Source organism: Pongo abelii, chromosome 18, assembly GCF_028885655.2.
Source record: "Pongo abelii isolate AG06213 chromosome 18, NHGRI_mPonAbe1-v2.0_pri, whole genome shotgun sequence".
Classification (NCBI taxonomy): domain Eukaryota; kingdom Metazoa; phylum Chordata; class Mammalia; order Primates; family Hominidae; genus Pongo; species Pongo abelii.
In genome coordinates this window covers 50360365-50387823 of record NC_072003.2, presented here as the reverse complement: position 1 = coordinate 50387823, position 27459 = coordinate 50360365, and the positions used below count along the sequence as shown (strand labels likewise).

At 47.5% G+C, this 27459-nt stretch overlaps 1 protein-coding gene across 3 annotated transcripts; it reads left to right on the top strand.

The window, feature by feature from the left end:
* The first annotated feature begins 9290 nt into the window (after positions 1–9290).
* Positions 9291–26012, top strand: SALL1 (spalt like transcription factor 1). Of its 3 annotated transcripts, none has more exons than XM_054533904.2 (4): positions 9291–9364; positions 10395–10487; positions 19490–22945; positions 24079–26012. In XM_054533904.2, the coding sequence occupies exons 2-4, from the start codon at positions 10412–10414 to the stop codon at positions 24513–24515; spliced, it is 3969 nt and encodes a 1322-aa protein (XP_054389879.1). In that variant the 5' UTR covers positions 9291–9364; positions 10395–10411; the 3' UTR covers positions 24516–26012. The 3 variants fall into 3 exon arrangements, with proteins under 3 accessions (XP_054389879.1, XP_054389878.1, XP_054389877.1); XM_054533903.2 differs by lacking the exon at positions 9291–9364 and adding an exon at positions 9391–9476; XM_054533902.2 differs by lacking the exon at positions 9291–9364 and having other exon boundaries at positions 10290–10487.
* The last annotated feature ends 1447 nt before the right edge of the window (positions 26013–27459 follow it).

The window sequence follows — 27459 nt, the reverse complement described above, 5'->3', positions numbered from 1 at the left end:
AGGCAGAATAATAGAAGAAGTAACTATACTCAGAAACACAAGGAAAACTTTATGCTGTCTCCAGAGTCAATGTAGGTGGCTCAGTGCCAGCCCCATCCTGTCCCCACCCTAGCTTTGTTCCCAAATCAAATGCAACCAAGCCCCAGAGAACTTTTAGGGTTCAAACGCTGAAATATGACAGTGGCAATTTTCCTTTTCCCTTTAAATCCTTTATGTACAACAACCATTTCCAAACAGTTTCGGAAATGAGAAACTTAACTTTTCAATTTTATCAAGATATTGTGGAAATACACATATGTCAAATGTACAATTTGACCAGTTCCTCTGCCTTCTGGACTCAAGCAATCCTCCCAAGTAGCTGGGACTAAAGGAGCACACTACCCTTCTTGGCTAATTTTTAAATTTTTTGCAGAGATAGGGTCTCACTATGTTGCCCAGGCTGGTCTTGAACTCCTGGGCTCAAGCGATCTGCCTGCCTCGGCTCCCCAAAGTGCTGGGATTATAGGCATGAGCCACCATGCCAGGCTTGATCAGTTTTGAAATAGGTATATAACTGTAAAACCATGAATACAATCAAGATAACAAACATTTCTATCTCCCTACAGAATTTCCCTGTGCCCCTTGACAATCTCTCCCTCCCTCCCCTTCCACTCCAGGCAACCGTGAAACCGCTAATTTGATTCCTGCCTCTATGGATTTGTTTGCATTTTCTAGGAATTTTACATAAATGGAATTACACTGTGTGTACTCTTTTGCTACTGGCTTCTGTTACTAAGCATAATACTTTTGAGATTTATCTACATCATTGCAAGTATCAGTACTTCATTCCTTTTATATTGCTGAGTAGCACTCCACTGAATGAAACTGTTTTCTATGCAATTGCAAAAACCAGTTTTGAAAAAGGAAATTTAACTTTTTTAATCCTCCTGAAAGTATAATAACAAGGAAAAAGGAAAACAAAAAAGGATCTCACTTCTCTGCCCTCATTCCCACCTCAGGATCTTTGCACTTGCCCTGTTCTTGGCCTGGAATATTTCCCAAATCTTGACATAGTTCATACCTTCTCATCATTAACATCTCAATGCTCCAGTCACTTCCTCAGAGGTCTTCCAAGATCACCATTATATCCTAGATGCCTATAATATTGACTGCTATATAGTAGGTGCTCAATAAATATTGGTTAAGTGAAAGTATAAGAGAATAAATGAATGCCTGCATGAAAAGGTGAAAGAGCACTATGGATTGAACTATAGTTTTAAAAGTTATAAAACAGTTTTTTTTGCAAAATCTCAAAACTCCCTAATAGAGTAAAGAAATCTGGAAGGCCACCCACCAACACAGGCTTGCTCATGGATTGGCGCAAGGTCCTGGACCAAACCCAGCAGCTGTGACACGAAAATCTATTTAACATAATGGTGAGCAAGTCAGCCTTGGTGATCCCCACCACACTGGCTGGCTCCGGTGCTCCTACAAATCATCTGAAATGCTAAATCATATTTAAATCCCTCTGATTGTGACCACTGGGGACCCTGAAGGCCACTCACATGTAATTTACATACTGCCAAGCTCCTAAGAGCCTCTAAATAAAGCCCCCGAGGGCTCCCAAGCACTATTTTTGAGGAGATTACATCGAGTCTGCTACCCCAACACCAGGAAGAAAAGAAATCTCACCCTCCAGTTGCTGGGACATCTGCGAATGTCTTAAACTACATTCGCTGTCAGATGCTTCCCAGGGAAGCCGTGATTACATTGAAAACCGTACACAGATGATATTGTCTCTCTCATTTTACACAACTCCACTGGTAACAGGCTTTTTTTGCTCTGATTTTCATTCCTTTTCCAGATTCTAACCATAAAAAGTATTTTAATCTGAAAGCACGAGGGAGGGGGTTTCACAAGGGCACTGTGCCTTCTGCCTGCAAATGTTAAATTACATTTGGTCACAACATGGTTATCATGCCAATAATGAGTTGGTCCATGCAGCAGCTATTGCAGGGTCTGAATGCAGATCCAGGAGACACACACCTTTAAGGGCAGGACAGGCTGATGGGAGGAGTTTCCATTCCAACTCTTAGATTTGGCTGCAGATTGCTCTGTTGTAATAAACATGACTAATTTTTACAATCTGACAAAATGGGAAGTAAAATTGCCAGAAAAGTGAGGCCTATGAGACCGTAAGTGGTTAAAACCTTACAGGTCCCCACTCCCCCAAAAAAATGGCACCTGTTTTGTTTTGTTTTTTTTTCTTTTTCTGCACAATTCAGAAAACTACAGAATTTTTTGTTTTAAGTGAACCAAATAAAACAACCAAGTGGATACATGCTGGCACCTGAGCAAAAGACCACTTACGTGTCCACCGGTGCTTCTAAACCTTCTAGAAGCATGAAGATGGTCTGTCCCTGGCCCAGGAGACCCACAGGCACAAGGATGCTTTGGCTCATGCACAACTTGCTCTAGTCTCAAATTTCTTTACTAGCTAGAACCATCCATTCAAATCTTAGAAATTACCTGAGATCAAGCAATGCTTTTATTCTTTCCACTACACTGTTCCCTTCACCCCCCACACTGAGCCAGGCAACAACATGCTCTCAGGAAATAAGGTTTGATTAATTGCTTGTAAGCAAGGAAAAGATATCCCATGCCTAGCACGTACCTCTGTGACGTGAATGAATGAAATGGATGGGTGGATGGGTGAATACAGAATGATATTTTAACCATAGGATAAATTTGATTCTCACAACCACCTTGAGAAGTAATAACAATAGTAGTTCACACCTATAATGTGCTGATTATATGCTGGCCACTATTCTAAATTTTTCATACATATTAACTCTTTTTACCCTCCAGAACTCTATGAAATACGGATGATTATTACCTTCATTTAACAGACCAAGAAACTGTTGGAGACATATAGAGGTCACACTGCTGGTAGGAGGCAAAGCCGAATCCTTGTTAGTTGATCTTAAGCACTATGCTTCTTTTCCCTTGGCTACATTTTATGAAGCAGAAAATGGAGGGTAGCAGTCTTAATTTTTATTATTATTACTATTATTATTATTATTATTATTATCATCATCATCATCATCATTATTATTCTGAGACAGAGTGCAGTGGCGCAATCTCGGTTCACTGCAACCTCCGCCTCCCGGGTCCAAGTGATTCTCCTGCCTCAGCTTCCCGAGTAGCTGGGACTATAGGCACGTGCCACCATGCCCAGGCTTTTTGTATTTTTAGTAGAGATGGGGTTTCACTGTGTTAACCAGGATGGTCTTGATCTCCTGACCTCGTGATCCGCCCGCCTTGGCCTCCCAAAGTGGCGATCTTAATTTGAACAAGGCTCCCCGATCCGCAGAAGCAAGCCTAGGGCTGTGTTACCTGGCCAGTGTTAAATGGCAGAGCCAGAATGTGCACCCAAATAGCCTGACTGTGAGTCTGCACACTCAACTCCCAAGTAGCACATGTGGAATCAAGCGAGTCCACAGCAAATATGTGAGATCCGCAGAGGAGAGATTGTCCATGGGGTGGAGATAATAGGAACTGGGTTATTCAGCACTGTTCTCCCAAACTGAAGGTGTTGTGGGGTCCAGGAAAGAAAAAGGAGACAAAAACAAATCTGGAAAGTGTGGGCTGCACCCCAGTTCTCTTGAAATCATTTTGCTTTGGTTGGAGAAGGAGGAATGTGCTGGCATCTTCCCTTGTTTAGTTCCCAGGCATCCATTACAGCACGAGCAAAGTCTACAGCAAGACCTGGGCCCAGTTCTCAGCAAAAGTTACAGACATTACACCCTGAGCAAAGTTCTGGGTGAATCTTTTCGAGGATTGGAATTTACTACAAAACATGTCAAAGAGTCTTGGGGAAGTGAGGAAAGACAGGATGAAAGAGGGGAGGCCAGGACAGAAGGAGAATTTATAAACATGAAGAGGAAGAAAAGATTGGAACTAGTTGCTAACATTAGTGTGTGGGTTTGGGATTATGGCTTCAGGGATAACTGCTTCTGTTTTGAGAAGGCATAAGAAAACAGGGAGACACGGGATTGGGGTTGGGAAATGTTGGCGTCTTAAATGTAAAACTCTATGTCAAACTGGATGTTGAGTTGGAGAGAACAATATTGTTAATGTGGCTGAAGAGACAAAGATAAAAATGGAAAGAAAGAAATTATAGTGCAATAATTAAGAACGTTTAGTCCATCTGGGAAAAGGGGAAGAGGGAGAAGAGTGGGCTATCCCCGCCACACCCTTTTTTTACCCCTTCCTTACTGACCATACATATGGAGCTGAAAAGGAAAGAATGTAGGTTTGAACTGAAAAGGTTGCACAGGATTGAAGAATTGAAGTTCGTTGTGGGGGCAGGGTAAAGCTACAAATGTGATTCAAACTGCAGACCCAAGAAGCACCTCTCCCCATCAGGGAAAAACCAAAAAAAGATCTTTGCTCAAAAGTCAGTAGCAAGAAACCCTGAGAAATATTCCCTATGAAAGTCATAGCTCAGCTGAGACTTGTGGGGTTTGTAAATTATCTATAATGTGAGTGACAGGCTGACCTTGCTCACAGCCAAGTGTGAGTACCCCAGCACAGTTCTGAAACCAGACCTTGCCATTTCATTTCCACCAAACAGAAACCAAAAGGTGCTTTTTCCTGCATGAAAACTGAGGAAGAGAAGCCATTCACCAGGAAGGGTTCACTGCACACAACTTTTTTTTGTAAAAACCAAGATGCACATCTCCGAGAATTTTTTATCTGTTCTTTAACAATGGAGATTCTGCTGAAAAAGTGGCAGCGTAAATTTTTTTAAATAAAACTTTGTTGCAAGACATACGCTAAGTTAGTTCATCCAGGAGTGCCATAAGGAGGTCGTTTGAGGGGATCTCATTTATGAATGAAAGTAAGTTCCCTGGCAGACTACCAGTCTCTTCCAAATGCACACGCTCCGAGAACAGGACTCCACAGATCTCACACCTATTTCCAACAGAAGACACAGGAACTAACCACTATTCGCTGGATCCTAACTAAGGTCCTACTGGAGCGGCAGATGGGAATCTGTGCGTCCTGCTGGGCTTCCTGAACATCCTACTACTAGGTTCTAAGAATTAGCTACACTCTATTACATGGTGATGATTTTTTTTTTCGCGCTCAGAAAACCGCCAAGGAATTTAACCAAAAGGAAGGAAACGTTTTCTTTTTATAAATTCGATTAGCCTTTTCCACTTTCTCTACGTCGGGACATTTCCTCTGGGAGGAATTTCATACCCAGAGGCCCCTTGGCGAGGCACTGTTGCATGCGGGGCGCAATGAATTTAAGTGCAAGACGCTCAAATGTGGACGGAAAGTCAAAATCGCAAGCACTTGCAGTCGCTAGAGAAGTCGATTTCTTAATACCGGTGTAGGAACGGCCCTCCAAGCGGAGAAAGACGAACTTTGCCGCGGGCAGACAGTACGGGACTCTTGGCTCGGGCGCGCGCGGGTGGTTACCAAGCCCACCCTCCGCTTGCCATCGCTGAATTTCGCGCCCGAGCCGGCGCCAGGGCGCCCGGTCACGGCGCTGCACCCGGCGTCCGTCTGGAGATAGCCCTTGGTGGCGGGCGGCGGTAGTCCCCCCAAAAACTTGCGTTTTGCTGCTGGTATTGAACTGCTGGAGAGCGAGTGCGCCGAGGGCGCACAGTGCAGACTTGGCCAGGGGCGGGGTACCCACCCAAGCCTGCTCCAGACCTCGGGTTCGAAGCCGCTCCAGTGTTCTAAGAGAGGTTAGGATTGAGTGACAGCAGTTCAGTAGGAAAGGAGTTTCTGAAACTCCCGGGGAAGTGAAGTCCCGGGGTTTGGAATAATAACCGAATCTATGGAGAGCTTTCCAAACTTGATCTTTTTTTCTGTCATTTTTTTTTCCTGCTCTCCCCGCACCACCCCCCACCCCCAGCCCTAACTCCAACCCCAACCGCAACCCCAACCCTAGTTAAGAGCCCTAAGGGCTAGAGGGTACAAGCCACCTCAACCCTTCCTCCTTTTCCCTCTGCCCCCGCAAACTTTCAGACAAGGAAAATACAAATAAACCCCAGGTGGTTAATGCGGGTGCATTCAGGAACGCCCCCCACCCCCAACACACACACATGCACACATACACACAGCTGGCCACCCGCTCTGTCCCACCCACCTCCGGGTAGGGGAGGGACTGGGAACCTGATCTCCGGGCTCCTGCCCCGAACTTTTCCCCATCAATAATGTTGATACCATCGATGTGCCTCCTCCCCCGCCCCCGGGGCGCCGCTGCCGCCTTTTCGCCGCTTTTTGCCTTGCTTAAGAAAACGAAACCTCCACTACTGTCCTCCTAGCCTCGGCCGGGGGCCAGCGGGGCCTTGAGCTGGGGACTGAGGAAACAGGGGTGCAGGGAGAGCACTTGGAGGCGTCCTTCATTTCTGGGGTAGGGTGGCCAAGCAGAGACAACGGAACGGAAAAGAGGGTCTGGGGCCCAGGCAAGGCCTCATCTCAGGCCCCATCCCAGACCCGAGGTCAGATCGGGCCAGAATAAGATACTTTTGAGGGTAGAAGAACCAGGCCTCAGAATGCGCGAAGCTTGACTCCCCCCACGTTGCCCTTCGTAGGACCACAGGTTGAGCAAAGAAGCCTGGAAACCTTACGGCTGGGACCCCAGTTGTGGCCTGCGGCCTTTGGGCACAGACCTTCGGCCCCGCCAACCCACCAAGGACACTCTAGGAATTGGGAAAACTGAGGGGACGTATTAGTAGGAACGAGCATCAATCCCCCAAGACGGGAGTTTGCAAAACTCGCCAAGCGCCTCCCCCGGGTGCGGTTCCTCTCCGCCAGCGAGGTCGCGACCCCGGCGCAGCTGCCGCCTCACTTAGGGCTATCCCCATTCGCTATTGCGGATCAGCCCCTAAGTACCAGGCCCTCTCGCGGAACCTGCAAGTCCAAACTTCGCTACCCGGATTCCCCAGTAGTCCCCCCTCCCCAACCCACCCCACCTCCACCCAGGGCTAGGACGGTGCGACCACACGTAGAGAGCGTAGGTCTCTGGGGTGAGCAGGGCGCGTGGAGGGACTCCAGCAGTAGCACCTCACTCCCGCTCGCCGCCTACTTTCGACCCGCACAAAAATAAAGATTAACCCCCACTCTGCTTCTGTTTTTATTGATGTAAGTATTTCTTTGCATCGCGGCACGCGGAGCCTTGCCAGCGCCCTGACACTGCGGCGCCCGCACCAGCAAACCACGGAACTTGGGACCGAGACAATGGCCCGTAATTGATGTATTGCCATCAACAATAAAGACCAATTCTCCTCTCCCCGCCATTCCGACCATCCCCCTCCTCCCATCCCCCCCTCCTCCACCTCCCATCTCCTTTCCCGGGGCCACCGAGGGAAAGAAAACAAACAAGAAATTAGCGGGGGACGCCAAGCGCAGAGCGAAACGCCCGCCTCTACGCCGTCGAGGACGCAAAGAAACGAAAAAAGTTATTAAAGTGTGGATCCTCCAATTTATTCGCCTCTGCTCGCCCATTTTTAATTAAACATCGCGAAGCTGCTTTTTGCATGTTCATTTCGTTTGGTTGGTTGTGGTGTTTTTTTTTGGGGGGGGGTAAGTTTTTTGTTTTGTTTTTTTTTCCTACACTTAATCTTAAATCACACGTAGACCAAGTAACAAACACGTGTGAAGTTATTCCCGGGAGCTTCCTGCTGCGCACGCGGCGCGCACCAGGAGAAAAGCTTTGCGGGACCGCCAGCTCTGCTAGGTTCCTGGCTGCATGCGGTGCCCGGGAGGCCCGGACTTTCAAGAAGCCAAGATTGTTAGAGAAGGATGCGGGCGGCTCCAAACACGGGCACATTCTGGGAAAGGAGTGTGCAAGTGCACACAAACGCGTTCGTGTACCTGGGAGAGTGTGGGTTGGTGGGTGTGCGAGGACCCCTGTTTGTGAGATGGGGGCGGGTGCGGGATTTACACGTGCTCCCGTACACGTTCCCCGGGGTCTGGGAGAAGCGAGCCGCTCACACCCCAGGAGCGCGCAGATCCATCTTTGCCGAGGGATCTCTTTAAATATTCAGTGAGAAATAATGGCATTTGAAGCACCACCTATGGAAACATTATTATCTTCATTCTTCAACATCAGCCCCACTGATAGCTTCGTTTGTCTTTTTATCAAAATCTACTGTACCCATCAGGACCTGGGGAGAAAGGGAGAGCGAGGCGGAGAGGGTGTGAATGTGTGTGTTAGGGAGTGAGCGAGGGCAGAAGATAAGAAAGTAAGAGAAAAGGTGGAAAACGGACGAGCAGGGAGAAAGAAGGGAGAAGTTATACCAATAAAAAAATAATAAAGTCAGCAGATGAAAAACAGAAACATTCACCGGCATACAAACACATTTACACCTTAAAAGAAAAGAAAAGATTTAAGAAGCTAAGAGAAAGGGAAGGTCCTCTACGGGAGCGCAGTACGGGTCCGGGGTACCCGAAGTCGGCTCGGGAGACTGGTGCCCACTTCGCGCGAACCGACCGTGGCACCGGCCAGACTCAAGGGCGCTCGCGAAATGGGGCGTCCTTATGAGCCCTCTCCTTTCCTGATCGCGAGATAGGGCAGGGATTGTGTATCTGCACTACCCTCCTCCCCCATTACTCAGCCGAAGTTTAGTTTAGTTTAGTCCTTCGGGCGCAAGACTTCGAGAACCTTGGAGCGAGGAGACCCCGAGGCGCGAGGGGAAAGAGCTAGGCTGAGCCGCGTACCGAGTCTCAGGTTCGCGGGCGCCTGAGCCTGGCAGACGGATCGGGCTCCTGGCTCTGGGCTCTGGGGTGCGGGTAGGGAGGTTGCATCTCAGCTTGGGGGAGATGGTCATAGAGCGAAAAGTTTGGGCGCCGCGCTCGGCAAGTGCCCAAAAAGTGGAGGCGAGCTTCGGCGCCTCCAGGCAGCCTCCGACAGAACGCCTCCCCATCGCCTTCCCCCAACCCCGCGCTTCCCGGCTCTGCGCCGCCACCTCGTCCCCGAAGGCTGGGGCGCGGCCCCCTCCCCAGGGCGGGGTGCCCAGGGGTCCCGGGGACTGGCCCAGTCCAGTGCCCGGTCCGCCCGGGCCGTGTCTTCCTAGGCCGGGGCTGGCTGCTGCGCTCAGGGTGAGCGGCAGCCCCTCCCCTCCCCCCGGCCAGAGCTGAACTCGGAGCCCAGGCCGGTCCCAGCTCTCCGCCCGCCCGGGGCTCTGCGGCGCCACCGCTGCCGCCGCCTCCCCGCGGAGTGACGCGCCCTGCAGCCAACCGGGGCAGCCGGGGGGGAGGTCCGGGAGGGGTCCTGGGCGGAGCCGGGCCGCCCCCTTATCCCACGGGCTCGGGGCTGCTTCTCCCGAAAACTTCAGCCCTAATTGTCCTGGGAATGTCCGAGGTAGAGAAAGGGAGCGAGGGAGCAAGCAAGAAGCTGGAGGATCAGTACCCCTGGAGGGGAGGGGATGGGGTGGCGGGAGAACTGCCCCTCCCCCCAGCCACAAACCCATCAGGTTCCCAAACCTTTCCTGGATCCTCTTCTCCGCGCCCCCGCGAGCCCGGGATCCAGGGGATGGAGAACTCGGGGCGGAGGAGCGCCGAGCCAGGCGGGAGGGAGGCCGAGCCGTGGGCGGGAGGCGGACCGGCGTGGGGCTGGCTCTTCCCCACTCGCTTATTTTTTTTTTATGGGGGTGGGGGTGGGCTGCTTTCTGGTAGCTCTTAAAGAAACGAAGAAACACTCACGAAACGGGACGCCCTCCCCCCAGATCCCGCCGCGGGACTCCCTCCCCCCGCGGGCCGGCGCGCCTCGCGCCAGAGTTGGGAAGTTCGCAGAGCGCCGGCAGCCCGGGTCCCCAGCCCTCGCCGCCCGGCCCCACCCCCCACCCGGGGCGGCTCAATTCCGGGGAGGGCATGCTAATTTGGGTCTGCCCAGCCCGGGATGGGGGGGGCGAAGGAGGGAGGGAAGAGGGAGGGGAGAGGGAGAGAGCGGGGGGCGCCCGCCGGGGCGCCGGGTCCGCAGTGGAGAGGCCGGCCCCCGGCGGCCGGGCCTCGGAGTCCCGGGCGGTCGCAAAGAGGGTTAACCCAGTGTCGGGCGGCGCGGCGCGCAGAGCCAGCCCAGCGGCCGGCTTATTGGGCCAGCGCGCGGAGAGACAGGGGTCTGCAGCAAATCACGAACTAATTGATTAAGGCGAGCGGGTTTGAATAGCGCTGGCCCGGTGCCAATCGCCTTTCAAAGAGCCCCTCTATGATTAATCGCAATGCATTATTGATAATCATAATTATAGCAGGACACATGCGCGCTGCGCCCGGGGCCGGGGAGCCGGGGAGGGGGCGGGCGGGCCGGCGGGCGGGGGGAGCCGCCGCCGCCGCCGCCGCTCGATTTCCGTAATTTTGAGAAGATTTTTTTTTAGTAATTTTTTATTCTGCCCCAGCTGATGTTTGAGCCAGCATGTCGCGGAGGAAGCAAGCGAAGCCTCAACATTTCCAATCCGACCCCGAAGTGGCCTCACTCCCCCGGCGAGATGGTGAGTGCTCCGGCCCGCGCCGTGGACACACACACACGCACTCACACTCACGCACACTCGGACCCACTCACACGCGGCTGGCCCCCGCGCCCCCTACCTCGCCGACGCCGCGGCCCCGATTGCTTCTTCCACTCGGCGTAATTTTTTTTTTTCTTTTTAATTTTCAATGTGCCTTTGCTGGGCTTTCCCCCGCTGCCCCGGGGAAAGCGAGCACATCTCCCGGCAGGATCTTTCCGGAGTTGTTGGGTCCTCCCGGGGGAAGGAGGGCGGGCATGCCGGCCTGGCTTCTCCGTCCCTGCTTTTCCGGGGATCCCAGCCGCGGCCAAGACCCAGGAGTCCCATGAGGCGTGGGTGCGGGCGGAGGTCGTCCCCGCCTGACCGCACGGGGCCCCTAGCGCTCCCGGCGCCGGCCCCGGGGCCCCCGGCCCGGCCTCCGCCGCCCGGCCCTGCTGCCAGCGGGAAGGAAGTTTACTTCGGGCGCTGGGCTGAACTCCGAGCGTGGGGGAGCGCGCTGCGCCCCCCTGCCCCCACGCACACTCCCCCTCGGCCTGCGCGGCAGAACTGGGTGCCTTTGGAGGTTCAGAGCTGCAAGAAGATGGGGACTGGTGTCGGGGCGCCCGCGCCTGACCCGCTGGGGTTGCGGCCGGGGTGGAGAGTGCCGCTGGCCGCCAGTTGTTCCGGAGACGGTGCAAACGGACGGGGGAGGTGTAGGGGTCTGGCTCGCAAAATTTATCTCCGCATCTCTTCCCACAACACTTGCACCCTTTGCCCCCCAAAATCTTTCTGGTCGGTATGCGCCCTCTGCGGATCGTGGTGCTTCCTACTTCCAGGGGGATCGGGGAAGAAGTCATAGAATAGTTTTTCAGGTTTGCGGGTGGCCAGCCAGAGTGGAATCCCCCCTGAAACAGGGGCACTTGCTTTCTCCGATGGAGGCGACAACTGTGGGTCCCGAGGGGGCTGAACAAGTCCAGAACAAACTTTGTGTGTGGGAGCTATGGCAGAGAGTGGAAGAGATCCGGGCAGGGAGTTGGGGTACAGAGGGAGGACACCTGGAATCCCTCCTTGCTCCTAAAGGTATTTCACTGTCCGGCCTCAAAGCTCCCAGGCCTAGCGCCCGAGGCGGTGCAGCGGCGCCCGGACTCGGGTCCCCGGGTCGTCCCGGCACGATGCTGGCCTCTCGGCTGTGGGAGGACGCACAAGGAGCAATCTCGGCGGGGTCTCAGCGGCTCCGGATGCCGCTTGGGATGCCCACGCCCTAGGCGGCATTTTGGGGTGTGAAGGAGGAAGCTGGGCCCCGACAGAGCTCCGAAGCGTGACCCTGATCGGCACCTCAGCCCACTAACCTGCGGCCGCCCGGGCCCCCAGGTCCCCGGCTCGTTTCCCAGAGGCCTGCCTCTCGGTAGAGCTGGGGCACAGTGAAGCGAAGGAACCCCCGCTCCCTTTACCCCTGCTGTCGGGAAAGGGGAATCCTGACTTGGGGTCCCTGTAAAAAAATGGGGGAGTTGAAATTAATTAAGAAATGCTTTACAAAAACCCTCCTCCCGGCCCCCAGTATTTCCTCAAGCTTGAATCCTTACCCATGGCCTCTGCGATTTCTCAGTCCGCTGAAAAGAGCCCCTGAATCCCGCTTTCCACCCCAAGCGAAAGCGAGCACGCGGGGTAGATCGAGGTGAGATGACCCAAGGCCGCAGCGGCTGCGCCGAGTATTTTTCCGGGTTTTCTCAGCTTAGTTTCTTCTGCTTCCCGCACCCACACTCATCTTTCCTAAAGTTTCTGGTGAGACCTTTTGCACCGGAAAACTGTTCAGGTTAACAGTTTGTACACAAAAAAGCAAACTAGAGATAAGAGAGCATTTTCTAGTGTGTTTTGTAAATTTGTACTGGTTTTCTACATTAAAAAAAAAAAAAGTCTCGGCCTTCGAGGAGAAATGAAGGCATTTTGCCTTCAGTATCAGGAATTTTTAATAGTTAAGTCTTCTCATAAAGCAATAATATAAAGTAGTTCACTACCTCTTACCATTATTCTTTATTAGTACTTTTTTTTTCAGTTTAGTTTATTTGAGCTTTGAGGTAAGTTAGTTAAGTAACTCAATCAAGTTTCCTTTCTTTCTCTTTTCTCTCCTTCTTTTGATTTCTTTCTCTTCCTTCCTTTCTTTTTTCTTCCCAAAAGCTGGTACATTGTCCTAAAGAAGCAGTAAACTGTTAGGGGCTCCCTAGGAAACACCCCCTCCCAGCCTTCTTTCCTCATCTCTCCCCACCCCCTCCTCTTTTTCTTCAGTAGTAATGGTTTTAGGTTATGACTGTTTTTACATGGTTGAACAATAAGTTTGGGAGAAGTTGCCTAGAGGGTAGATTTTGTAATAGGGTTTCAGGATTTAGTGTGTTGTAATAATATTAGTACACAAGTAATCCTCCCCCAACGCTGGACATACAGGAGGGCCTAACATACTCCAGTTCTTTTTATTTGAGAGTAGTTCTGAAATAAATGGCATTGAAAGTTCATGACATAACTCAGGGTTACCTTTTAAAAGTCACCTTTTCTACAGTGAGTTCAGCAATCTCATTCTTCTCCCCACATATAACCCATACTTCTAGGAGTAGCTGGATTTTCTGTTTTGTTTTGTTTTTTACGTAAAGAAACTTTGTTACATTTTTAGAAGTCAAGCCCCTTTTCAAACATTCTGATTACTTTTTCTTATGTCTTGAGATGGTCTTTGAAATATGACAAATGAAATATGAAACATACCAAATTAAGTCTAGTTCAGGCACTTCTCATTTATCAGCACCTCAGATTGTATGACTTCTACCCAGAGTGAGAACTAGAAAAGTTTGTAGACCCAAGTTACAGGAGCCCTAAAGAAGCGGCTCCCAAAGCTGAAAGCAGCTAGGGCTGCTTGGTGTTGTGTGTCCTGCCTGTGTGTGTTTGAGTGTGTGTGCGCTTACAAAGAAAACCCAGACCATGCTAAGGAGCCACATAGACAGCTTCATCTGAAGCAAGTGCAAACAAAAAACAAAAACAAACACAAAAACAAAAACGAGTATTTGGTCGATTTCAGGATGCTGGTATTTTATTTTACTTTAGTGTGCAGCTGCTATGCCAGAAACACTCTAAACTTGGTAATTTTTCTGCTTATGAAACCAAGATTATGGCAAATATGACTTGTCTCCTAAATGATATTCAACAAGTCTTGAATTACTTGCAGAAAGATGACTGCTACTGGAAAGATTGTTTATCAAGTTAAATAATTCTGAGGAAAGGGAATATTAAAATCTAATGATTTTATATGTGGGCTCTTTACTATAAATTGGGATTTCAGTTATGTGTTGTGTGTGCGTGAGTGCATGTGTGCATGTATGTGTGTGTGTGTGTGTGTGTGTGTATTGGGGTTCTTCCTTTGGTGGCGTTTTTAAGATTCCTGTAACTTCTACATGGATGGCCCATTTAGACTCCATTCATTTATTTAAAAAGTATTTTGGTGTTCAGTTTTTTCAAGGAAAAGGTAATATTGGAAGAATGAAACACCATGAATTGCAGATAAAACACTAACAATCATATGAAGTATCATAAAAATTCCCCTTATTTATATTAATAATGAAATTCTATTATTTAACCGAAGTAATTTGCTCATTTTGAGCAGCTTCATAGCAACACATTGATCTCTGGGCCCAAAAGGTTAGCGAGAACAGTAATTAATTGCTTTTTTTAAAAAAACCCAACACCTGCAAGATAAGGCAGTTGGAAAGAATTCATGTTTAATCAGAGCTGTTTTAAGTTTGTCATAATGGAAGATTCTGAATGAGAAAATGCAAACTGTTTTTTTTGTGATTTGCTTCAGGCCGCACATACTTTGTAAAATGTTAAAAAGCAAACACATAAACGAGCAAAGTCTAGTTAGGTATGACGGTAGCATGTGTGAAAGTGAATATGTGATACTGTTTTGTGGTTTATTTTACATCACATTTCCCCTAGAGTTCATTGGCACCAGTGCCAATGTATAGGTTCTTCTTTGGGGGCTCTATTTGTTTTCTTTATACTTTTGGAGGTAGCAAGTTGTCTTTACCAACGGAACATTTTAGAAGGTAGAACTCCACATTTTTATGGTGGAGATCTTACTGGGGCAGAAATAGGCAGACTGGTTAAGTTTTTGAAATTGTCAAAAGCCAAGCTCTGTGTAGGAACTAGAATAAATTCCTTCTACAACCTCAACTAGGTTTTTCTGAGACACTTCTTGGTGCAGATAGCACCAGAATATTCCAAAAATATTCTTAGATTATTAAAACTGTAGTCTGGCAAAAGAGGTGGAAAGTTAACCAAAGAACTAACACCCCTCCCCCCAAAAAAGAAAAAAGTTTGTGTGCCAGGCTTTAGAAAACCTAGATGTGTCAAGCTGTTTTAACCTTTGCTAGCCTCCTCCCATGCAAAGGTGACAAGGTCCAGATCATAATATGTCCTTCAGTATCTTCCCAGTGACCCCCAAATTGAATCCTGCTAGTCACTTAGCAGGAAGTTAGTAGTTTATTTTAGTTTCACCTTATCAGCTTGGCGTCTTTTCCTAACCTTATTCCCCTGTCACCCTCAGATGCCAGACCCCCAAAGGGGAAGATTGACAGGTAGTTCCCATAGCTCAGTTTTACCCTCAAACAACAGGGATTTAGTTTCTTGTGCCTTTGCCAATGTTTATGTAGTCAAAGTTTAGATCTTGCCTTAAGGAGTCTCTTTTTTACGCGTCACTGCAATAGGAAAGCCACAAAGAAGTTTTTGAACAAACCCTTGCAACTGGAACCCCATCTAGTGTTCAGTTTGATTCATCCATGGGAAAGACATTTCCCCCTTTCATTTATTGTATACATTAGGTGGGCTTGGATCACTATTTTAAAAGCAATGCCTCGTCCATGTTGTTATTTTTTCAGAGATTTCACTTGTATTCTTCCACAAGAGAATACTCTAATCCCCGTCAGAACAGTGAGTGAACTTGAAGAGTACCAGGAAATTTGTCATTTGGTGGCATATCGCATAGAGGAAACTTTAGACATCACAGAAAATATGCACAGCATATGTCATAGTGTTTAAAATTTCTTTGGAATCCTAAGTTGGATTCAGACTTTTCCATTTGGATTCAGACTTTTCCCAGGTCAATGCAGAAAAAAAAAAAAAAAAAAGAAAGAAAGAACAAAAAAAAAAAGACCAATCAATCAAATATGTTTGTGATAAAAAAGGAACAGGCTGTTAAAATTAAGGACTCCTAAACCACTATCATGAGAAATTCTATTAATAAATGTAAATGCAGTCTTAAGATAATGGGAAGTACAGTGAAGTGTCTTTCTGAAAAGCTCCAAAAAAGAAAACTGAATCTAGTAGAGTAAGGTGGTTGCGTTTGTTTTTTGTTTTGTTTTTTCCCTTCCTGGCTGGCTACACCTTTCTGTGTGGGGCATAGTTTTATTTTTATTTTCTCAGTAGACAGATATGGTAGAACACTTCAATTTTCTGCTTCCGACTCTGCAGTTTGGTTCAGATGATGAAAAACTGACAAATTTGAATTAGGCATCAAGTACCTAAATAGTACAACAGGAACTAAAGCATCTGGGATTTTAGTATAAATTTGGTGGAGGTATAAGATCACTCTTCCCCTCCCCCTAACAAAAGGCCCAGAAAATTCCAAATATCTATTTGTGTGCACATACTTAGAAAACCACTGCTTCTTAAATTTTGCTATCTGACTAGGGTTGCTTACAAAGTTAATCTGTATGCAAAGTCCATAGAAAAGGAACAGGAATGTTATTTTCACCATAGTACAAGGAACAAGGCAACTGTATTTACTGTAATGGGGTCACCAGTTGCAATCCTGTGTAACAGATTACTGAGAGAGATACAAGATAGCAGACAATCAGAAAAATGAATTAGAACATGTTCGTGTGTATGTGTGTGTGTGTGTGAGAGAGAGAATGTGTGTGTATGTGTGTGTGTGTGTATCTTACTACAAATTAAAATATTCCCTTTGGTAGAGTCCAACTAGTCCTCATGTTTTGTCTTTTTTTTTTTTTTTAATAAAAGACTGTTTCCTTGCAATTTTGTTCCGAATGCAGATAGATTTCAAGTTAAGAATTATTACAGTGTAGCGACACCTGCTTTTGAAATAAATCAAAATAGATACCAGTATTTTGGGGACGTGGGGGTGTTCATAAACATCAGGAAATTAAATTAGTTCACTCTACAGTGAGATCAAATGTCAGCTTATTAAAAATGGTGTGAAAACCTAAGCTAAAATATGAACAACTTTTTAACACAGTCTCTTAAAAGCAAGCAGGCATTTGCATTTATTTTTAAACATCTATATTTTCCATCCAGTTAGCACAATCCTAAATATAAAAATGTTCAGATTGAAAAACTTGAAAATTCTCAAGTGAGTCTTGAGGCAGCACAAATGCAGAATTCGAGTGCAGGAAAGTAATAATCAGCTAAATCCTGTAAAGTAACCTTCCTTTTATTTTCTCTATATATTATGAGAATATCAGATGTTTGCAAGTTATAAAGAATTAAAATCTCTTTTAATCGTGAGCACAGATGTGCTAAATATTTGAAGCAACTACATTGTAATGTGTACAATTGATGAAGTCAGTTTTCTGATTTCCCTTGCTAGTTATTTAGTTCTGAATCTGTCATTATTTGTCTAAGCCCAGCTGACCAAGCAAAACTGTGTTTTAAAGTGGCTTTATGTTTTGATAAATGTGAGCTGGTTGAAAAGTATTTTCCACTGAATGCAGAGCTTAATAGAACATGCTGACATAATAGTTTTAATGCATTTTGTTGAAAATGTGTGAACAAACAGAATAGCTTTTGTTCCTTCATAATTGGCTGTAAAAGTAGATGGAAACATAACCATTACATATGGAAATGTGCAAAGAGAAAGAAATAACATTTCTGTTGAATATATTAGGAATTGCATTTCCTAGTTTAAAATAAGCATCTGAAATGGATGCATCATTTAAAATTGGTTGTCAAAATAAGAAGCTTTAAAGAGAATTTTTGTCACATTATTTTTGTCCCAAGTTAAGCAACATAACTTTAGCAAATTTCATCTAATATTTTGTTTATATGATTTTAAGGCAGGGGGAGAAGCAGAAAGTGCTTAAAACAGCACCTTCCATGTGCATAGGAATCCAGTGCCAATTAGGATGATTAAACATTAAATTAAAACCAAATCATTATTGGTATTTTCTGCTACAACTAAGATTTGTTTGGTGGTGTTAATGCATTTTGCACTGTACCCTTGTGGAGATTAAAAGATGGGTATTGGGAAAGCTAGCTTGTTAAGTATAACTTAGCTACTCAAATAACACTCCCAGTGAATAAAGTGTGCGTACATTTGGCATACTTCACCAGGGATTCTAATCAACTTCGGCGTCACTCAAGGCAAATAGAGTTAAGGAATTTCCAGAAGTTAGTATTTAGGTATTAATTTTATTTTCTGGAATGCAAAACTAGTGAAGTTTTTAAAAATGTTTACTACAAAAAAGGCAAACAGCTGACCCTTTCCAATGGACTTTAAGTTTACTGAAAAAAGCAGCATTTTGATTTTACATTTATTCATATCTGCAATTACTTTGTTTTCTGCAAGTTTTCTGGGAGATTCAATTTGGAAGTCATGGAAACTACCTATTATCTGATTCAGTTCTGCAGAAAAGCATGCAGGGAGGTAATCCTTGAATTAAACAGTTTTTTTTTTTTTTTTCACAGCCTTCGTAGATGACCACACACCATTTGTACAACAGAAGTTGGTGTTCCCCATGCTGGGCAAACAATGGGAAGCCATCCTGTCTTTGAATAGGATGTTAGCTTGGAGTTAGAGATTTTTCTGTTTAATTTACAAATGGATCTTAGTGAGAAGACATCTGAGCAACCAATGGAAACAAACATGAAATAAAGGGATTTTTATAATAAAAGGTTCAAGACAATCTGTTAAACAATTGATAACAGTTAAGAGCAAACTGTTTTTAAAGGCATTCAGACAAGGCGAGCTGCAAAGCATTTTCAAACTCTAAACCAAGAATTATTTCTTAGGAGATGGGAGCACTTCTCAACTGCACATCCTTCTTGAAGTTGATGTTTAATCAGAAATGTAAATCTTGTGCCAGTTTTTATAGACATAGAGAGCACTTTTGATGAAATATTTAGAGGCATAATGTTGCCATTCGGAGTATAGTGGCATATATTCTTTGATTAGTGGAATGGTAGCCGGAGTTACATCTTTAATTTTAAAAATAAACATGCCATGGGGTGATATATAGGTGCCAGGCAAGCCTTGTAACGGATTATGATCATTGTGTTTCTCTTCATTGTGTGTGTTGCCGTCCCTTTGTGTTCAAGTGAGTTTTGAGGAATGGTCTGGAGGATTTGTTACTGATGTGACTAAAGTGTGTTTGTCACGGATCAGACTTAGCACAGGTTCGAGGTAGGGGCTTGAGGTGATTTTCAAGTTGTCAGTCTACAGCTTGGTGATATGCATTTTTTTCCCCCTTGTCAACAACTGATTGGAACCTGAATGACTACAAATTAGTTTAGTGACAGAACAAACTGTCACAGATATCTTTGAGTCGGTTGAAAATGAATAAGGTTGACAGAAACTCAAGAGCCTAATAAGTCCTCAGAATGGTTTGTGGACCCTCTCCGGATGAGTAGACAATAAGGTGTATAAAAAATTGGAAATCAATATTTTGCTATGGAATTTCATCATGTACCAGTGTCTCCCATTTGTAGTATTTTATATTTTGATGAATTATCTGAAGGCCATAACTCTCTGAAATACCGGATGGATAGGAATTCCTCCATACCCTTACAAATTAATTATGGATGTTCTTAGGTAATATTGATTGGTTTTCAAGGGCTACAGTTTTGAGTTTTGCAGGTAGAAAACCATTGATTAGCCTTTTTTTTTTTTTTTTAAGTCATAGGTGACTGTGTGTCCTGGCCCCTTTTCTAACCCTGCACCTTTTTGACATTTGTAGGAGACACAGAAAAGGGTCAACCGAGTCGCCCTACTAAGAGCAAGGATGCCCACGTCTGTGGCCGGTGCTGTGCCGAGTTCTTTGAATTATCAGATCTTCTGCTCCACAAGAAGAACTGTACTAAAAATCAATTAGTTTTAATCGTAAATGAAAATCCAGCCTCCCCACCCGAAACCTTCTCCCCCAGCCCCCCTCCCGATAATCCTGATGAACAAATGAATGACACAGTTAACAAAACAGATCAAGTGGACTGCAGCGACCTTTCAGAACACAACGGACTTGACAGGGAAGAGTCCATGGAGGTGGAGGCCCCGGTTGCTAACAAAAGCGGCAGCGGCACTTCCAGCGGCAGCCACAGCAGTGTCGCCCCAAGCAGCAGCAGCAGCAGCAGCAGCAGCAGCAGCGGCGGCTCCTCCACAGGTACCTCAGCGATCACAACCTCTCTACCTCAACTCGGGGACCTGACAACACTGGGCAACTTCTCCGTGATCAACAGCAACGTCATCATCGAGAACCTCCAGAGCACCAAGGTGGCGGTGGCCCAGTTCTCCCAGGAAGCGAGGTGTGGCGGGGCCTCTGGGGGCAAGCTGGCCGTCCCAGCCCTCATGGAACAACTCCTAGCTCTGCAGCAGCAGCAGATCCACCAGCTGCAATTGATCGAACAGATTCGTCACCAAATATTGCTGTTGGCTTCTCAGAACGCAGACTTGCCAACATCTTCTAGTCCTTCTCAAGGTACTTTACGAACATCTGCCAACCCCTTGTCCACGCTAAGTTCCCATTTATCTCAGCAGCTGGCAGCAGCAGCTGGATTGGCACAGAGCCTCGCCAGCCAATCTGCCAGCATTAGTGGTGTGAAACAGCTACCCCCAATCCAGCTACCTCAGAGCAGTTCTGGCAACACCATCATTCCATCCAACAGCGGCTCTTCTCCCAATATGAACATATTGGCAGCGGCAGTTACCACCCCGTCCTCTGAAAAAGTGGCTTCAAGTGCTGGGGCCTCCCATGTCAGCAACCCAGCGGTCTCATCATCGTCCTCACCAGCTTTTGCAATAAGCAGTTTATTAAGTCCTGCGTCTAATCCACTTCTACCTCAGCAAGCCTCCGCTAACTCGGTTTTCCCCAGCCCTTTGCCCAACATCGGAACAACCGCAGAGGATTTAAACTCCTTGTCTGCCTTGGCCCAGCAAAGAAAAAGCAAGCCACCAAATGTCACTGCCTTTGAAGCAAAAAGTACTTCCGATGAGGCATTCTTCAAACACAAGTGCAGGTTCTGCGCGAAGGTCTTTGGGAGTGACAGTGCCTTGCAGATCCACTTGCGTTCCCATACGGGAGAGAGGCCGTTCAAGTGCAACATCTGCGGGAACAGATTCTCCACCAAGGGGAATTTGAAAGTCCACTTTCAGCGCCACAAAGAGAAATACCCTCATATCCAGATGAACCCCTATCCTGTGCCTGAGCATTTGGACAATATCCCCACGAGTACTGGCATCCCATATGGCATGTCCATCCCTCCAGAGAAGCCAGTCACCAGCTGGCTAGACACCAAACCAGTCCTTCCTACTCTGACCACTTCAGTCGGCCTGCCGTTGCCCCCAACCCTCCCAAGCCTCATACCCTTCATCAAGACGGAAGAGCCAGCCCCCATCCCCATCACCCATTCTGCCACCAGCCCCCCAGGCTCGGTCAAAAGTGACTCCGGGGGCCCTGAGCCAGCCACAAGAAACCCAGGTGGGCTCCCAGAGGAAGCCGAAGGGTCCACTCTGCCACCCTCCAGTGGCAAAAGCGAAGAGAGTGGCATGGTCACCAACTCAGTCCCGACGGCGAGCAGTAGCGTCCTGAGCTCCCCAGCAGCAGACTGCGGCCCCGCAGGCAGTGCCACCACCTTCACCAACCCTTTGTTGCCACTCATGTCTGAGCAGTTCAAGGCCAAGTTTCCTTTTGGGGGACTCCTGGACTCAGCCCAGGCATCAGAGACGTCCAAGCTTCAGCAACTGGTAGAAAACATTGACAAGAAGGCCACTGACCCCAATGAGTGCATCATCTGCCACCGGGTTCTCAGCTGCCAGAGCGCCTTGAAAATGCACTACAGGACACACACTGGGGAGAGGCCCTTTAAGTGTAAGATCTGTGGCCGGGCTTTCACCACGAAAGGGAATCTTAAAACCCACTACAGTGTCCATCGTGCTATGCCCCCGCTCAGAGTCCAGCATTCCTGCCCCATCTGCCAGAAGAAGTTCACGAACGCTGTGGTCCTGCAGCAGCACATCCGAATGCATATGGGAGGCCAGATCCCCAACACCCCAGTCCCGGATAGCTACTCTGAGTCCATGGAGTCTGACACAGGTTCCTTTGATGAGAAAAATGTTGATGACCTAGACAACTTCTCTGATGAAAACATGGAAGACTGTCCTGAGGGCAGCATCCCCGATACACCTAAGTCTGCAGACGCCTCCCAAGACAGCTTATCCTCTTCGCCTTTGCCCCTCGAGATGTCGAGCATCGCTGCTTTGGAAAATCAGATGAAGATGATCAATGCTGGCCTGGCAGAGCAGCTACAGGCCAGCCTGAAGTCAGTGGAGAATGGGTCCGTCGAGGGGGATGTCCTGACCAATGATTCATCCTCAGTGGGTGGTGACATGGAGAGCCAAAGTGCTGGCAGCCCAGCCATCTCAGAGTCTACCTCTTCCATGCAGGCTCTGTCCCCGTCCAACAGCACGCAGGAGTTCCACAAGTCACCCAGCATTGAGGAGAAACCACAGAGAGCGGTCCCAAGCGAGTTTGCCAATGGTTTGTCTCCCACCCCAGTGAATGGTGGGGCTTTGGATTTGACATCTAGTCATGCAGAGAAAATCATCAAAGAAGATTCTTTGGGGATCCTCTTCCCTTTTAGAGACCGGGGTAAATTTAAAAACACTGCTTGTGACATTTGTGGCAAAACATTTGCTTGTCAGAGTGCCTTGGACATTCACTATAGAAGTCATACCAAAGAGAGACCATTTATTTGCACAGTTTGCAATCGTGGCTTTTCCACAAAGGGTAATTTGAAGCAGCACATGTTGACACATCAGATGCGAGATCTGCCATCCCAGCTCTTTGAGCCCAGTTCCAACCTTGGCCCCAATCAGAACTCGGCGGTGATTCCCGCCAACTCGTTGTCATCTCTCATCAAAACAGAGGTCAACGGCTTCGTGCATGTTTCTCCTCAGGACAGTAAGGACACCCCCACCAGTCACATCCCGTCTGGGCCTCTGTCTTCCTCTGCCACGTCCCCAGTTCTGCTCCCTGCTCTGCCCAGGAGAACTCCCAAGCAGCACTACTGCAACACATGTGGCAAAACCTTCTCCTCGTCGAGTGCCCTGCAGATTCATGAGAGAACTCACACTGGAGAGAAACCCTTTGCTTGCACTATTTGTGGAAGAGCTTTCACGACTAAAGGCAATCTTAAGGTACCTTGCTCTGTCTGCACCATACCCACTCCATCAACCCTGTCCCACTGCCATCGATTATCTATAATGCATGCCCCCAGAGTCATCAGCCCAGATATTCAGGGAGAGAGCTCTTTCAAGGGAACCTGCTGCACATGGTTGACGGGGGAGAAACGAGGGTGCCTGGGAGGGTCAGGATCGTGGCAGGAACAAGGGCAAGCTGCAGCTCACTGAATGTCAGTGCACGTTGAATAATTTGGTACCTAAGCAAAGCAGCGTCCTCTCTCTGTTGTCTTGCTAAGTGCACCAAATGAATTGCTTTACCTACCAAGAAAGACAGCCTAGCGTTGCCATGGGGTATTGATTAAAGACCTCCATGTGGCCTGTGTGCTGCCCGTATCACTTAATAATTACGGTTCTCGGCGTATGTATCTATTTTTCATAACTATGCAGTCCAGCATGGTTTGTTTGTCTAAAAACAATAACGTCACTGCTCTGCTAATGGGTATTATGATAATTGATTATACAACATTTCCTACTGATATGTGTTGGAAATAAAGCAAATATGCTTAAGTTCTAGAGCAACAGTTGAGTGCTCTTAGTGTGTACATTTTTCTGTTGACAGAGTATTTCTCTGGAGATTGCTCCCGGTAATGTGAGATGAATAATTACTTTCTGGCTTTTCTCTCCATACGCAGGCCCTCCAATGGGCAATCAGGGAGGGATACCTTCTCCTCATCTGAAAAGGACATTTATAGGGTAAAGGGTGTCAGATACAATACTTACCATTGCAATGAGAGTGGACATAACAATTCTAGCCCTGAAAGGAGCTATCCACCACTGCCTGGCTTGCTTGAGGCCATTATAAGCTAAATATGGGTAATAAAAAAAGAGTAAGTAAGGCATCCTTGCCTTGGAAGAGGGGAGACAGCCCAGGGCTGCAGAGAGTGAGCATGTTATTACTAGATGGGAGGAATGGATGGTTCCTGTTGCCTTCACTGTCTGTCACATGATGAGAATAGACATTTAGGCCACTTGCTTTGTGGACATTTGGGATATGAGTTGAGACAGATTCAGCTATTAAGCTTCTCTCCCCCTCCTCTTTTTTTTCCCTGTCTCTCTCTGTCTCTCTGCCTGCCCTCCCCATATCTCAGGTACACATGGGCACTCACATGTGGAATAGCACCCCTGCACGACGGGGTCGGCGGCTCTCTGTGGATGGCCCCATGACATTTCTAGGAGGCAATCCCGTCAAGTTCCCAGAAATGTTCCAGAAGGATTTGGCGGCAAGATCAGGAAGTGGGGATCCTTCCAGCTTCTGGAATCAGTATGCAGCAGCGCTCTCCAACGGGCTGGCGATGAAGGCCAACGAGATCTCCGTCATTCAGAACGGTGGCATCCCTCCAATTCCTGGAAGCCTCGGCAGTGGGAACAGCTCACCTATTAGTGGGCTGACGGGAAACCTGGAGAGGCTCCAGAACTCAGAGCCCAATGCTCCCCTGGCCGGCCTGGAGAAAATGGCAAGCAGTGAGAACGGAACCAACTTCCGCTTCACCCGCTTCGTGGAGGACAGCAAGGAGATCGTCACGAGTTAAAGCAGCTCGGGCTGGAGACATAGCATTCATTCCTGTTCAGAATGTGACCTATGGTGGCCTCCTACTCCTTGCCCCCCACCCCACCCCACCCCTTCCTTCTGTTCCCCAGATCTATAAACTACAACATTATGAAGACATTCTTTTGTACCTTGTTCAACTTTAGAGTTCTAAGAAAGCTTATTTATTAGTGATATAACCTTGCTTTGCAAACAGAATGCAAGCGTTAACTTTGGTCTTCTGTATTTTGGACTAAATACTAATTGACTAGAGTGCTGTAAACTTGCTGTAACATTTATGGCAATTGCAAGTTGCCCTGCTAGGCAGTTGTAATCTGGCATTAACTTATTTTCTATATCCAGTTTAATATGAATCTGGTGTTGATGCAATGCCTCAGTGATGCATTAGATCTCTAATAAAGTCTGTATATACATGTACACTTTGATCCTGCTGGAAAATTTTATCAGCAAACACATTGTCTAATCTTTCAAAACAGATTTAAGGAAAGGACTGAAAGTACAGACTGAATAGTGTGGTTCTTTGAAAGGTTTGGTTTTTTGATTTTTATTCTAAAATTCAACCTTTTTTTTTTGTAGATTTAACCATTTCCATTTTGAACTGCTATTTGTATTGTGCTTTTTACTTGAGTCGTCTTCAATGTTAATAAGTTTCTGTACAGTAATAAGCACGCAGAATTCTTTAGAGAAAAAGAAAACAAGTGTTGTTTTGGTAGTTGAAACAGACGTAACATTTTGCCTTGTAGGTATATTCACGATAGAAAATGTGTGCTGGAATTTCACAATGCTGCTAAGTATAGCATCTTGAACAACCTTCAGTGGAGAAAATGTAGATGCTCTTGTATATACAATAAGAAATATCACTTTCATTCAAATGTACATATGTTCCTTACAAGAGCAAATGCTTCTTCTTGATCAAGAGAGCAGGTATAGTGTTTGTTTATTTTGTATTAGGTATGGAAGAAAAAAATTGGACTGTTACATGCACTTTCTTGGAAAGTTGAAAGGAAAGGGGGGTCCAATTTCTTTAACATTTAATACTTACTAACAACAGAGATACTGTAATTTTACTCAAGTAATCAAATACATTTTTTTTGCAACAGATAAAACAAAATACTGTGTCTGTGTTTTTAGAGTGCATTTCCATTTAGCCAGGCCCCTAAATGCATTTTAACATTTCCCCAGGCAGCAGTCAATTGTGTATGTGAGTGTGTATCCCTCTTTAAATGAGGAATTGTAAAAGGTATAACAGAAACGGCTTTGCATGGGCCTGAATTTTCTTTTATTTTGAAATTTGGAGGCCCTAGACATTTTCCCAGTATCCATGACTTATTTAGGAATGGATTTTATAGACTCCACTCCCTACCCACCCCACCCCCAAGAAAAACAAAACAACGAAATGACATAAAAAGATGTTGTTGGAGGTTTTAACCCAACAGGTAAGTTTCTTTTAAGCAAGATATTTATGCCGATTTAGATTTCACTTTTACTATTCTGGTTTTATTTCACTTAATGCAGTCACGTTTTTTCAGGCAGCTGAGAGCCACATTGCTGGGGAGTTCCTGATGCTGCGGGCTTATATAATCTGACTCAAACTGGGCCTCAACCCAGAGAGGTCAACATGTTCTTTATTTAATTGGTCTTTTAGGCATTTAAACGCACATGCATATTTGAAAGAAAAAGTCTATTAAAAAGGTTATGTAGAGTCAGCTTGAATATTTCATCATGCAAATTCAAACGGATTCTTCCCCTCTCCCTGTTCTGGGGCGGAAAGGAGAACAGGCTTTCTTCCTCCTGAGCACTGTTTTGAGGTGAGCAAACGGACTGAAGGGAAGCTGTGTCCAGAGGGGTCGCCGATTTTTTGTTTGTTTGTTTGTTTTAATGTTTCAGGGAGCTGGTGAACCGCGCATCCGGCGGTTGTGCCCAGGTAAGGTAGAAAGCGTCGGGCTGCTTCCTGCAGAAGTTTCCACCAGGGCGCGGGCCACTCGGGTCCGCACTCCCCCGACCCTGTCGTTAGACCTCTGTGCCGAGGGGGCGCCCTCAACCCCTGCTTGGCCTCCGGGTCCAGGTCCGGCATTCCGGAAGGTGGGCGCTGACCTGGGCCGGGAGAGTTCAGGGGAAGGGGTGGGAGCCCCCAAAGCCAGAGAGGGTGGCGGGGGCGCAGGGGAGAGGGTTGCGCGACGTCATGAGTGATGCTGAGAATCACCCCGAAGGCTTGGCACCCGAAAATTTAAGAGGGACAGATTTCTCGCTCTCCCCTCTCCTATCCCGTCCCCTCCGCTCCAGGAGCGACCTTTTTTCCCTAAGAGTGGGGACACGGATTGAAGGCCGGAGTTCCAGCCAGAAGCTCTGGTTCTGCGCGGGCCAGATGGAGCTGTTTCCGTTGCACAGACGATGTCCACAACTTCCCATCGCTGGGCGTGGCGAGGAGGGGCTGCCCCGGGCTGCGCGCCCTTTGCGCCCAGGGACAGGGCCTGGGGACGTCTGAGGGAAGTGATCCGGGGTGCTGCCGCCCACCGAGAGGGGCGGGCTTCGACAGCGCCCCCCTGCCACACATGCCCGGCGCCTCGCCGGCCCTCTCCAAAGGTGTCCAGGCGGCTGCCCCGCGACACTTTCCACCGAGCGTCTGCCAGCAGCTGGACCCTGCTCTCCAATGGTCGCCGCCGCCGGGTCCCCGGGGTTCCCGCACTCCCGGACGGGCGCGAAGGTCACCGCCCTGCACCACCTTGGGCTGCGCGTCCATTTCCAAGAGGCAGGCAGTGGGGAGAGGGGAGCGGGGGCGCTGTGTTCCCTTTTCCTCTCATCGCTAACCTCCCACCTTCCAGCGGTTTCTGAAAGTGAGTTAAGGGGAGCAAAAGTCAGTTTTCTTTCCGGAGGCATCAGAAGCGTTTAGGAAAAGGTCAGAGGGTCTCTCTGCCTTTCTCTCCGTC